The following is a 12,809-nucleotide window of genomic DNA, read 5'->3' on the forward strand; positions in this document are numbered from 1 at the left end:
GAATCACAAGATGAGTTTGAAAGACATCAGGAAGCTCATTGTTTATCTTTATTGAGGGAGGGGGTGCTACATTATTAAAAACACTGTGCTGCCAATTCAGCCTCACCCTTCTTTCTGAGTGTTGGTTACAGGTGTGTACTCCCACCGCTGGCTGAATTTGCAGGTTGGTTTTGGTCTCTCTGTGTAACCCTGGTTGGCTTGTACTTGCTTTGTAGACCAGGCTGACCTTTGAACTCATATCGATCCGCCTGCCTCTACCTCCCCATTACTGGGATTAAAGGCACGCGCCACCATGCCCGGCTGAATTTGCAGGTTTTATTGAATAGTTTCTCAGTAGCTGTCAGGTTTGTGTGTAAGGCATTGGAGTAGTCTTTTCTGAGTAATTAGAATTTTTTCCCCTTCCCACCAGATGTTCAAACCTGATGTTTAAAGAATGGTTAAAGAATATATTTCTGGAACCGGGCATGGTGGCGCACACCTTTAATCCCAGCTCTCAGGAGGCAGAGCCAGGTGGGTCGCTATGAATTTGAGGCCAGCCTGGTCTACAAAGTGAGTCCAGGACAGCCAAGGCTACACAGAGAAACCCTGTCTTGAAAAACAAAACAAACAAACAAACCAAAAGAATTCTAGAGTGTCAGATCTGCCGCCAGGATTGATACTTCACTTTATCCATTTAGTTTTGCAAAGCTTTTGTTTGATTTCATGTGTATGTTTGTTCCTGTGTGTGCAGTGCCCTTGGAAGCCAGAAGAGGGTATTATTTGAACCTCTGGAACTGGTAGTTTTAGATGGCTGAATTTGCCGTGTAGGCACTGGGAACCCAACCTGGCTTCTCTGCAGAAACAGCCAGTGCTCTTAAGCAGTGAGCCCTCTCCAGCCTCCTTTTAAAATGCCTGCACGGCCGAGGGGCCTGGCGTCCCTTGACCTGGGACCCTGGAAACCAGGCAAGCCTTGGCCACATGAGGCCACACCTCAAGATACAAAACAACAAACTGCCTGCTGTGTAGTACCCCGTGGTTGCTTCTAGGTTATTGTATCTCCATTGTTTTGCTCTGTGGCAACATGTCTGTGTCTTTTGTACTGTTACAGTTAGGATTCCCTAAGAACTGTTTAGCCCTGTCTCCTGGATACTGTGTCCCTGGCTACTGCCTCTGACATGAGGCTAAGACAGCTACAATTATCTCTCCCACCTTCTAGATCTTTGTAGACGCTTAAATACCCTCTTTCTGCCCTTGGTATTTTGTTTTTAAATTGAAACACAGGGTCTTACCATTGACTCGTGAGTGTTCTGGAACTTGAAATATAGACCAAGCAAGCCTAATTATTCACAGAGATCCTCCACCTCTCCTGGGATTAAAGGTGGCTGCCACCAAATCTAGCCCTCCTTCCTGTGCATAAAGACTGAGTGTGCCCAGGCAGGCCAGGAGACACGATAAAAGTAACATTATAGATTCTTTTTGGGTTTTTTTTTTTTTGTTTGTTTAGTTATTTTCAAGGCAGTGTTTTCTCTGTGTAGCCCATGTAGACCATGCTGGGTTCGAGCTCAAGGAGACCTGCCTGCCTCCTCTTCTGCCTCCTGATGTGGGATTAAAGGCACGCGCCAGCGCTGGTCCAGTTTATGCGGTATATTCTTTGCGCTTTGTGGGCTCAGCCACTCTTCAGAGAGAAGTGACTTGTCACTGTTGGAGCGGGACTGCAGAGATGGCGCAGCAGTGTTGAGTGTGCTCTTAAATATGTCTCAGATTGGCTGGACGAATCGAATAAAGGCACAAAAACTGAAGGGAGGATGGAAGAAAAGAAAGATGAGGCCGGCAGCCAGACATTGTGTGCTGTAATGAGGATTGGTTTGCTGATTAGAGAGGATATGGAGCTGTTTTTGTTGTTGTTTGTTTGTTTTTTTTTGGTTTTTCAAGACAGGGTCTCTCTGTAACTTGGCTGACCTGGACTCACTTTGTAGACCAGGCTGGCCTCGAACTCACAGTGATCTGCCTGCCTCTGCCTCCCCAGTGCTGGGATTAAAGGCGTGCACCACCACGCCCGGCTCATAAAATCAACTTTTAAAAATTATTGGCTTAAAGCGAGTGGTTAAAATACGTAGAAGATTGAGCTTTCTTTCAGTGAAGAAAAAATTAGAGGGTAGGAGAGTTTTGTGTCTTGCTAACTACCTAAGCAGAAAACTCAAGCACAGACCACGGGTGCCAAGTGTTAGTTGGTGATCAGTGTGCAGTGTTGATCTGGAGATCATCTGGCATGCTGGGTAGAGGAGCAGGGTGGCAGGTGGGTGCCTGTATTGGGTTGGAGGCATAACGGATACACCACTGTGCAGAGCGTGTGCGTGTGTGTACACACTTGCGCGTATGCCAGTGTACATGCGTTCTGGCTGGCTCTCCTGCGGCCATAACTGCTACATAAACCACAGGACCATAGAGAATGATTTATCTCCACAGGCAGAAGCTGTTCTGGCCCGCTTTTTACAGCATACAAACATTTGCGCCCAGGCTGCTGGTAAGACCAGAGTCCTGTGTTGTTAAAACAGGTTGTGGAGGAACTGGGGAGAGGCCATATTGTATGAGCTCCGCCCCCACTCTGCTGTCATCCCAAGAGCTGTTCAGCTGCAGGTGACACAGTTATATATGCAGGGTACATTTAAAGCTACATGAGCACGTACCGTGAAGTAATTGGAAAAAAGTAGCCATAGTAAACACTGCTTGTTTTTAGACAGGGTTGTGCTGTTTAGTCCTGGATGGCATGGAACATTCTCCTTGTGTGCCCCTGGCTGCTGGGGGTATAGGTGTGTGCCATCGTGCATGACCTGTTTTTCTATGATAAATGTTTAAAATTGTACATTGGATGTGTGTGTGTGCGTATCCTTTGGTCCCCAAGCCCGGGAAAGATGTGTCAGTCACTCCGCTGATGCACTAATGGGACAGGAGTCCAGGTGCTCAAAAGCCATCAGTTAGGGGAGGGGGTTTTGCTGCTCTCACAGAGGACTCAGGTGTGGTTGCCATCACCTGCATAGGGTGGTACACAAAGTTCCCCGGGGCCCATCTCCATCTTTTGGCCCCTGTAGGCACTGAAAAGCACAAGCAAGGTACACATACATGCTCATAAATAAAATGGCTCAACAGCAAAGTGAGAAAACTTACTGGCCAGGAGTGGTGGTGCACTCCTTCAATCCCAGCACTCGGGAGGCAGAGGCTGGCGGATCACTGTGAGTTCAAGGCCAGTCTGTGACAAAGACCAGCTCTGCGAACGTCTTGAAACAGGCGGACTACTGCTCTGATGGCAAGTAGCCTTAAGAAACGGGCGGACTATTGCTCTGGTGGCAAATAGCAATGGTTTATTTCTTAAGCACAGTTTTTATAATATTCTAAAGTAGCATATTTCTGGCTTGGCGTGTAACATTAGTTATTCATTAATATTACCAATAACAAACTTGGTTCCCAACCTATTAGACTAAACACGTTCTGGGAATCAGTCAAGGGAAAAAATTTCACGAACAAGAGAGAAGATAACTATAAGCCTTCCCTCACCTTGAACCAACAACTGTTTGACTTTATCAAGAAGTTCACAAGGAGCTACTGCCAAGACTTCTGGGAGCAGAGCCAGAGCCACCCAACCCTTCCAGGAGGGGCAGCCCCTGAGCTCTTCCCCCAAAATCCTTAGTTAACCCTTTCAGGCCAATACCAAGTAGCAGTTCTCCTCAAGTCTGGTCTACAAAGTGAGTCCAGGACAGCCAAAGCTACACAGAGAAACTCAGTCTGAAAAAAGAAGAGAAAAAGAAAACTTAACTGGAAGCCAGGTGGTGGCAGTGAATGCCTTTAATTCCAGTACTCAGAGGCAGAGGCAGTTGGACCTCTGAGTTTGAGGCCAACCTGTACTACAAAGTGAATTCCAGGATTGGCAGGGCTGCACACAGAAAGAAACCCTGTCTTGAAGGGATGGGAGGGGGGGTTGGGGGGGGCACTGACAGACCCAAATCAGAGGACTGAATTTTAGATCCCAGCACCACTCACATTGGACAGCTCTTTGTGACTCTTTGATTTGATGTCCCCCTTAGACTTTAATGAATATCTGCATACACACACTTAAAGAGCACATATGTACACTTACAGAGCATACCTGCCCTCCCTCTCTTTTTTAAGATTTCTTTATTTGTTTTATGTATGTGTGCACTATCTGCATGTGCACCTGCATGCCAGGAGAGGCCATCAGATCACATTATAGATGGTTGTGAGCCACCATGTGGTTGCTGGGAATTGAACTCAGGTCCTCTGGAAGAGGTACTCTTAACCTCTGAGCCATCTCTCCAGCCCCTTCCCTCTCTTTTTGACTTTTCATTTTTTGAGACAGGGCTTCTCTGTTTTAGCCTTTGCCACTCTGGAGTGGATTTGTAGACCAGGCTGGCTTCGAACTGCCTCTGCCACCTGAGTGCTGGGATTAAAGGTGTGCACCACCACTGCTCGGTGAGCATGCCATTTCTAACACAAGAGGGAGGAAAAACATTCAGGATCTCTTGAAAATATTATATAGGATTTGGGCTTTTAGTTGATATGAATATATTTAAATATTTTCATGTTTTGCTTGCATGTATGTCTATGTGAGAGTGTCAGGTCTTGGAGTTACAGACACTGAGTGGCATGTAGGTGCTGGGAATTGAACCCTGGTCCTCTAGAAGAACAGCCACTACTATCAACTGCTGAGCCACCTCTCCAGCCTAAATAATTAATTAATATATATTATTATTATTTGTTTGCTGTTTTTTTTTAAAGATTCATTTATTTATTATTTATACAATGTTCTGCCTGCATGTACACCTACACACCAGAAAGGGCACCAGATCTCATTATAGATGGTTGTGAGCCACCATGTGGTCACTGGGAATTGAACTCAGGACCTTTGGAAGAGCAGTCAGTGCTCATAACCTCTGAGCTATCTCTCCAGCCCATGTTTGTTTGTTTTTTGAGACAGGGTTTCTCTGTGTAACAGCTCTGGCTGTCCTGGAACTTGCTCTGTAGTCCAGGCTAGCCTCAAACTCACAGAGATCCACCTGCCTCTGCCTCCTCCAAACGCTGGGATTAAAGGCATGTGCCACCACCGCCAGGCTAATTTTTTTTCTCTCCCACCCTAATTTATATATTTTTAAGTCCTTTAATGAGGGGCCAGAGAGATGGCTCAGAGGAGCGATCTTCTAGAGGACCTGGGTTCAATTGCCAGCACCTACATGGCCACTCACAGCGTCTATAACTCTAAATCCAGTGGTTTTGACACCCTCAGCATTTAAATTAAATTAACTTGCTGAGCATGGTATAATGCTAGCACTTTAGGAGGCAGAGACAGGCAGATCTCTGTGAGTTTCAGGACAGCTAGGGCTATATAGAGAAACCCTGTGTGTGTATGGAGGGGGGTCCTTTAATGAAATTCTGTGTATCCTTAGGAAGCTTGCACTGCTGTCTTAGTATGGCTGCATTTTCCTGTCGGGTCTGGTAGGCTGGAACTGACCGCTGTGGGTGGGACCTACTGTCTGATGTGTTCAATTTTCTATTGGATTACACTGTCAGCCCAGGAGGTTTTCTGAGCAGTTCCTCCTTTACTCAGGAAATCAAGGTTGACTTGTATGCTGCCTGGTGTGCCCTTCCTTAGTTCCCCAACCTTGCAGGCTTAATAATCAAAGTGTTGGAGTCACCTTGCAGGCTTAATAATCAAAGTGTTGGAGTCACAGAATCATGTTTCTGTGATTGTGTTGCTGCCAGGACCCAGGACTCATAGCCAGGATTTCGTCTTGTTGCATGTGAAGCCTGCTTGGCCTCCCTTTTAAGGGCATTTCCTATCAGCCATCCTTTTCTGACACTGCCTTTCAGGATTTGCTGGTGTGCTTGAATGGCGGGACTGATTCCCAGCCAGCATCTGGATTGTTTTGTTTTTGTTTGTACTGTGACTGTATTTCCCCCACCCCCCACCCCCAGGTTTCTCTGTGTCGCCCTGACTATCCTAGAACTCACTCTGTACATCAGGCTGGTCTCCACTGAGATTCTGAGTCCTGGGATTGAAGATGTGCACCACGATTTGTTTTTTTTTTTTTTTTAATCCAATTAAGTTACTTCTGTCTCTGTTGTCCCTGGTTATGGCTGAGCTTGCAGCCTGCCTTGAGAGACTCATATTAGATATACAAGGGCTGTATATATTCCTGTAAAAGAGAAGCCCCAGGAGCCCCAGCAGCAGGAGGGCCCTTCCAGTGCAGTGATGTAATTCAGAGGGAACTGGCGATGTGGTGTTTTCTTGCCTTTATTTTGCCTCCCCCCCCCCCCCCCCCCCCGTGCTGTAATATTTTGGCCATGTATGGTTAGATTATTTTTGTTGTGTGTGTATGGTGATTGTGGAGGTCAGAACAGCTTGTAGGAGTCTGTTCGCTTGTTATACCATGTGGGTCCCAAGAATTGAGGACCTGCCCACCCCCTTGTCTCTCTCATCTCTCAATTAAAAAAAGGAAGTGGTCTTTGCTCAGCAACAGTTAAGTTTGGCCCTGAACATGTTATTTGCGTAGTGTGCTGACTAGTTTTGTGCCACCTTGACTCAAGTTGGGGGGTCTCTGACAGGGAGGGGACCTCAACTGAGAAATGCCTACATCAGAGCGACCTGTGTGCAGGCCGTGGTGTGTTCTCTTAACTGGTGATGGGTTGGAATGGACCCTCCTCTTCCCAAGCCATGAAAGCCCTAAGACTTTTTTTTTTCTTTCTTTCTTTTCTTTGGCTATGGTTGAGTTTTTTTGCAGGCGGTGGTGTTTCAAATGATTTGTCTGTGTAGACCTAGACACCCTTTGTAAACCAGGCTGGCCTTGAACTCAGAGATCTGCCTGCCTCTGCCTCCCCAAACCCTGGAACTAAAGGGGTGTGCCAGTTTTTTGTTTTTAATCCCTTTAAAGACAATGATTGGCATACAAATGGTATCACATTAACGTAAAAGATTGTAATTTATTAAATAGGCATCTGGTACATGTAGTTTTATTAGATAACTCTGTATGTGGGAAGATGCATGTGCCACCATGTTCATGTGGAAGTCACAGGACAACTTCTACCATTTGAGTCCCAGGGCTCTAAGCAGCTTGTCAGCTTGCAGCGAGCACTTTAGCCTGCTGAGCTGTCTTGTTGGCCCCTTATTTGCATATTTAGAAAGCAGCTTGTCTCCCCCCTCCCCCTCTTGTCCTTCTCAGTGTTGTTCTAGGACAGCCAGAGAGTGCTACACAGAGAGACCCTGACCTCTATAAAGATCAGGCCAGCCTTGAACTCAGATCCGCTTGTCTTTGCCCCCTCCGCCTTCTAGGGATTAAAGGTGTGAGCCACTACATCTGGCTAAAGAAGCTCTTGCTGTATGTGTGCTGCTTGGGTCAGGAAGCTTCTGTGTGGTTAATTTATGAGTATGGCCTAGTAATGTTTATTATCAGGCCTATAAGTAGTATTATGGCTGTATTCTAACGTGCTAGCAATCAGTCAAGACGCAGACAACTGTTATATTTGAAAATAGCCTTAGTTAACCTGGTGCAGGGCAGATATTAATCCCCTAAACTACCTCCCACAATGGAGCAGGTATCACATACCCTGCCCCAATCCCACGCCATCTGCTTCTAATAGTTTCTATTGAGCTGCCTCCCATCCATAATCCCAAACACTTGCTAATTATCATCATCTGGGCTGAATCTCCATCCACACTGGCCATGTGCTTCTCCACCTAACCATGGTGCTGGCAGCCTCCCCCTTCCTCTCTTCTCCCTGGCTCTCCTCCTCCCCAAGCCTGGGAACTTTAGCCACGCCCATCCCATTTGCCCTGCCCAGGTGTGATGGCTTGTTCTTGGTCAGACAGGAATAAGTTGTTGTTGGGTATTTTAAGACAAGGGTTTCTCTGTGTAGCCTTGGCTGTCCTGGACTAACTTTGTAGACCAGGCTGGCCTCGAACTCACAGGGATCCACTTGCCTCTGCCTCCCCGAGTGCTGGGATTAAAGGCGTGCGCCACCATCGGCCGTCTCAGGAATAAGTTTTTAGGCAAGGTACAAACAATCTTCCAAAAAGCTTCAAATCATACATCCTGGAAAGGGGGCCCCTTCAGGACGTAACTTAGCTTAGAAACACACTTCATTAGACGTTAATTCGTTAGCATACCTGAAGGCGTTTGCACTCGTGTGCTCATACCTACACATACAATCAAAAACTATAAAACCAGCGCTGGAGAGGTGGCTCAGTGGTTGAAAGCTCCTGTTGCTCTTGGTGGTGGTGTTTTTTGTTTTTTTGTTTTTGCTTTCCCGTATGGTGGTTTATAATCGTCTCTTACGCCAGTTACAGGGATCTGACGCCGTCTTCTGTTCTGGCCAGCCTTTGCCAGCGTTAAGCACACTGATGAATCATAGTGCATACATTCGGGCGAAACACTCAGACAAGAAATGAATCCTTTACAAAAGCCTAAGCCCTTTGATTTTTAAAAACAAAACATTCAGATGGAAGGACAGGAATTGGGTATTTCCAGCTTTAGGAAGAAAGCGGAGAGATTCCGCAGCTGAGCGGAGTTACAGAAGAATTGAGAGATGGCATCCCATCCTACTACCCAGACTACCTAGACCGAGCTGTGACTGACACCTCACAGAGGGTGGGGCTGACATGCAGCTGCAGGAAAGCCAGAGGTGCTCTGTAAGGCGGCTTGTGCAGTACTGATGTGCCATCTCTCAGCCAGGAGGTAGCATGGAGGGATCCCAGTCATATGTGACAGAGTAAGTAAAAAAGTACCAAGCTTCCTGGCATGGCAGAGTGTTTGTAAAACGTACAGCAGGCCATGAACTGTCCGTTTAGATAAGCAGCCATGATGGGTAGACCTATAGCGCCAGGAAGAAGGGAAGAAGAAGCTTACTGCTTGCAGTTTGTTTCAGAGGATGAGAAATTCAGGTCACACTGGTGGTTGCCCTGGGGACAGTAGTTTTGTTCTTGGATCTTATCACAATTGATAAGAAATGTGAGTTGATCCCAGCACTCAGGAGGCAGAGGCAGGTGGATCTCTGTGAGTTCAAGGCCAGCCTGGTCTACAGAGCAAGTTCCAGAACAACCAGGGCTACACAGAGAAATGGTGAGATGACCCAGCCAAAAAGACTTTTTGCAGAGCCTAGGGAGTTGAGTCCCATCGTTGAGATCCACATAGTGGAAAGAGGCCAGCATCTACAAGGTGTCCTTCGACCTCCACACGCGCATCATGGTGTGTGTGTGTGTGTGCGCACGTGCACGTACTCACACATACATGAGTAAATGAGTGTGGTCCACAGACCTCAATTTCTCACACATATCTCATTTATCAGCCAAGAGCTGAACCGTGAGTAACAGCGATGGCTGGTGCTTCGCTCTGCGTGTTTTGTCTTGGGCTTCTCTCTCATGTTAGCCTTTTGACCAGGGCTTGAGAGGGTTGTAGTAGGAGCTGGGATTTGAACCTGGGTTACTTTAATAAAATACCCCACCAGCCTGCGTTGCTAAAGACTAACCAGTTGCGTCACGGCTTCACATCAGTTTGGCTCTATGCCTTATGTTTTTTTGTACCTACCTGATTGGATCATCTGCTCTAAAATATGTTCCTCTGGCAGTCAGGGCAGAGTCCTGATTTAGTTCTTTGGCGTCTCAAAGAAATCCTTGTGGCTCCCCCCCCCCCCTTTTTTTTTGAGACACTTCATGTAATATTAATGAATGAATATTGGCCTTCTGTCCAAATTAATTTTTTATGAACAATATGTCCTGATTGAGCCGGTACTGTGAGAAGAAGGGCCCGACTGTAGGGTGTGATAAGTGATTTTCTTAGGTTAGCTGAGGTGATACTCCCAGAGTGCACGCTGTGTTGGCTCTTGGTGGGTTTAGGGGGCGTTGCTGACGAGGGATGCAAACGTGATGGAGAAGCCACTGGCCTGTGGGATTTCCTTCAGGTGCCGGGGAGTTAGTCTGGGAAACCATAAGTTTACATCTATCTCTCATTCCCAGTGTTCATCACAAAGCCAGCTACACTGGTCACCCTGTTGCCAGAGTATCCCTTAACAGTGTGGAGGTGCCACTTGTGAGACAGAGAGTAGCTCTTGCCAGCGACTCTCAGTTTCACAGCAGCAGGTGCCAGCGAGTGGTCCAAGCAGGACGAGCCCCCCTGCAGGTCTGTGGGAAGCTGCTGTACACAGGTAAGAAGTGGGGTCCCTTCCAAAGCCTCAAGGTTCTGCTTGCTTTTCCAGCTGAGCATCGAGCAGGCACAGACTGTGGCAGAACAGGTGGAGATGAAGGCGAAGGTGGTCCAGTCGGAGGTCAAGGCCGTGACAGCCCGCCATAAGAAGGCTCTGGAAGAACGTGAATGCGAGCTGCTGTGGAAGGTAATGGGGTGCACATCTCCCCGCAGCTGGCTTCCTGAGAGGCCTGGCCAGCATAGAGCTCTAGCCTCATTTCAAGATCTCAGGCCCAAGTTCTAAGTTTGGAAACAGCTGGCAATTTTCCAGTAAGCTTAGTGTGGGAGTGTCCCCGGAATGCTGGCTGTCGCTCAGGTATCGAAGCAACAAGAAACCCTTTCACATGTGCCCAGGTAGTCAGGGAGGGACAGGGCTCAGGTTCTCTGTTGCTCGCCTGGGAAAGGAGGCGGACAGGAGGGCGACAATCAAAACTCTTGTTAAGCCAGGCGTGGTGGCGCACGCCTTTAATCCCAGCACTCAGGAGGCAGAGGCAGGCGGATCGCTGTGAGTTCAAGGCCAGCCTGGACTACAAAGCGAGTCTAGGACAGCCAAGACTACACAGAGAAACCCTGTCTTGAAAAACCAAAAAAAAAAACAAACAAACAAAAAAACAAAAAAAACAACAAAAAAAAACTCTTGTTAGCAGAGGGGTGGGTAGGAAACAGTTCTTATTTTGGGTGTCCTGGCTGGCTGTACTTCTTGACCCACACATGGAAAGCCTCCACTTGGGAGGTGTGTGTGTCTCGTTCCCCCATCCCTCCCTTCTTTCTGTTGCAGGGAGCAGTGCCAAGTACATTGGTGGGCTGTGAAATAAAAGTCAGCTGGGAAGACGCCCACTGATGGGGCCCACACCAGTACCTTAGCCTTTCTGATTGTGTGTCCCCGACCAAGAAAAAAGGCCAGCCAGGGCTACCTAAGGGCTGGAGGAAAATCATAGTCAGCTGCTGTAGACCCTTTGAAGCAGCCCCTTTCCCCGCACCTGGGATTAAAACGAAAACATCCTTGTAATGTTTATTTCTGCAGGTTTTTGTTTTGTTTCGTTTTGATTTGGTTTTTGTTTTTCAAGACAGGGCTCCTCTATGTAGCCTTGGCTGTCTTGGATTCGCTTTGTAGACCAGGCTGGCCTCGAACTCACAGCGATCCGCTTGCCTCTGCCTCTCGGAGTACTGCAGCTAAAGGTATGTGCCCTCATGACTGGCTATTTCTGTGTTTTTTAAAGAACCCAAAATCTCACAATTGTCACTACATTCATTCCCTTTGTTTGTTTGCTTGTTTTTGTTTTTTGAGGCAGGGTTTCTTTGCATAACTCTAGCTGTCCTGGACTTGCTCTGTAGACCAGGCTGGCCTCAAACCCTAGTGATCCACCTGCTTCCCAAGGGCTAGGATTACAGGCGTGTGCTATCATGCCTACCTTATTAATTCCCTTTTAAAAACCTGTGTGTGTGTGTGTGTGTGTAGGCGGGAAGGAGGGGCATAGGATCCCCCTAGACTGGAGTGTGGGGGCGGGCCGGCTTTGTCCACATCAGTGCAAGTGCAAACAGGTCAGAGAGGGTGTTGGACCTCCTGCAGCTGGGATTACAGGGAGTTGTGCACGTTCTGAGGGAATGCCTGGACTGAACTGGGATCTCCAGTCCCGGCCTCTTTCTAATGACTGTTAGACCCATAAACAGCTGCATCGGGCAACTGTTAGGATTTTGCATTGGGTTTGCCATTTTAGTTTAGCCTCGTGGCTCTCATTGTCAGTCCTTTTGAGGAATGTGACTTAGTTGACTTCCAGGATGTGGTGGTGGGGGCTGTGTAGAAAAGGACTAAATTTGCTTATTTTTCCAGCCCCTTTCTTTGTAGACATGGCATTTGTTCCCACAGATCTGCCAGTCTCATGGTACCCACAAATGTTAATCATTGACCGGCTCGGTCTCTTGTACCCAGAGAACATCATAGTCATGAAAGTTGCTTTAGCAAGCTCCCACCAGAAAGTGCAAAAGGCCTCTGGGAGTCCTGGGGCCCTGGCCTTGGTTGTCTCTTTGGTGAGGCTTCCTTCCTCGTACTCTGTTCTCTTTTGAGATGTGGTTTCCTACATAGTCTCCTTCCTGGCTGTCCTCAAGCTCAGAGATGCACCTGTCTCTGCCACCGTAGTGCTGGCATGGAGGGTGGGTGACCACACCCAGCTCTACAGCCGGTCTTTTGGAGAGACTAGAAGAATATGCCACCCTCTCATCTATATGATTAAACTGTTCGTACCTGCCTAGAATCATAGCCACCACCGTCTCATCCATCTTACTGACTGACTTTTGCTGTTGCTGTTCTTTTGAGTTAGGGTCTTGTGTAAGCCATTGTTTTAGCTTCATTTCTGTTGGTGCAATGAAATCCCCGTGAAAGAGTTATGTTATATAGTCTGTTATGCTTCGGTTTAGGCAGTCCTCACTGAGGCCCTATCTGCCCAAGTAATTGTTTTTTTTATCAGATTGACAGTTCAGAATAGTCAAGCCCAGTGTGCCTTCTGCACCAGGGGAGCACACAACAGATTTCTGTGCGCTCAAGTTCAGCTTTGTTTGTACATAGTTTCAGGCCACCAAGGCTACATG

At 47.4% G+C, this 12,809-nt stretch overlaps 1 protein-coding gene across 2 annotated transcripts in view; it reads left to right on the forward strand.

Moving 5' to 3' along the window:
* Nucleotides 1–12,809, forward strand: part of TRIM71 (tripartite motif containing 71) — a 62,576-nt gene that overhangs the window by 42,011 nt on the left and 7,756 nt on the right. For both annotated transcript variants that reach the window (XR_014773959.1, XM_084754526.1), the window contains exon 3: nt 10,237–10,371. Coding sequence is in view for 1 of the 2 variants with exons in the window: in XM_084754526.1 (XP_084610652.1) it covers nt 10,237–10,371 (135 nt within the window). In the remaining variant the exon portion in view is untranslated. The remainder of the gene's footprint in view (nt 1–10,236; nt 10,372–12,809) is intronic.

Source organism: Acomys minous (genome assembly GCF_964271855.1).
Source record: "Acomys minous genome assembly, chromosome: 13".
Taxonomy (NCBI): Eukaryota; Metazoa; Chordata; class Mammalia; order Rodentia; family Muridae; genus Acomys; species Acomys minous.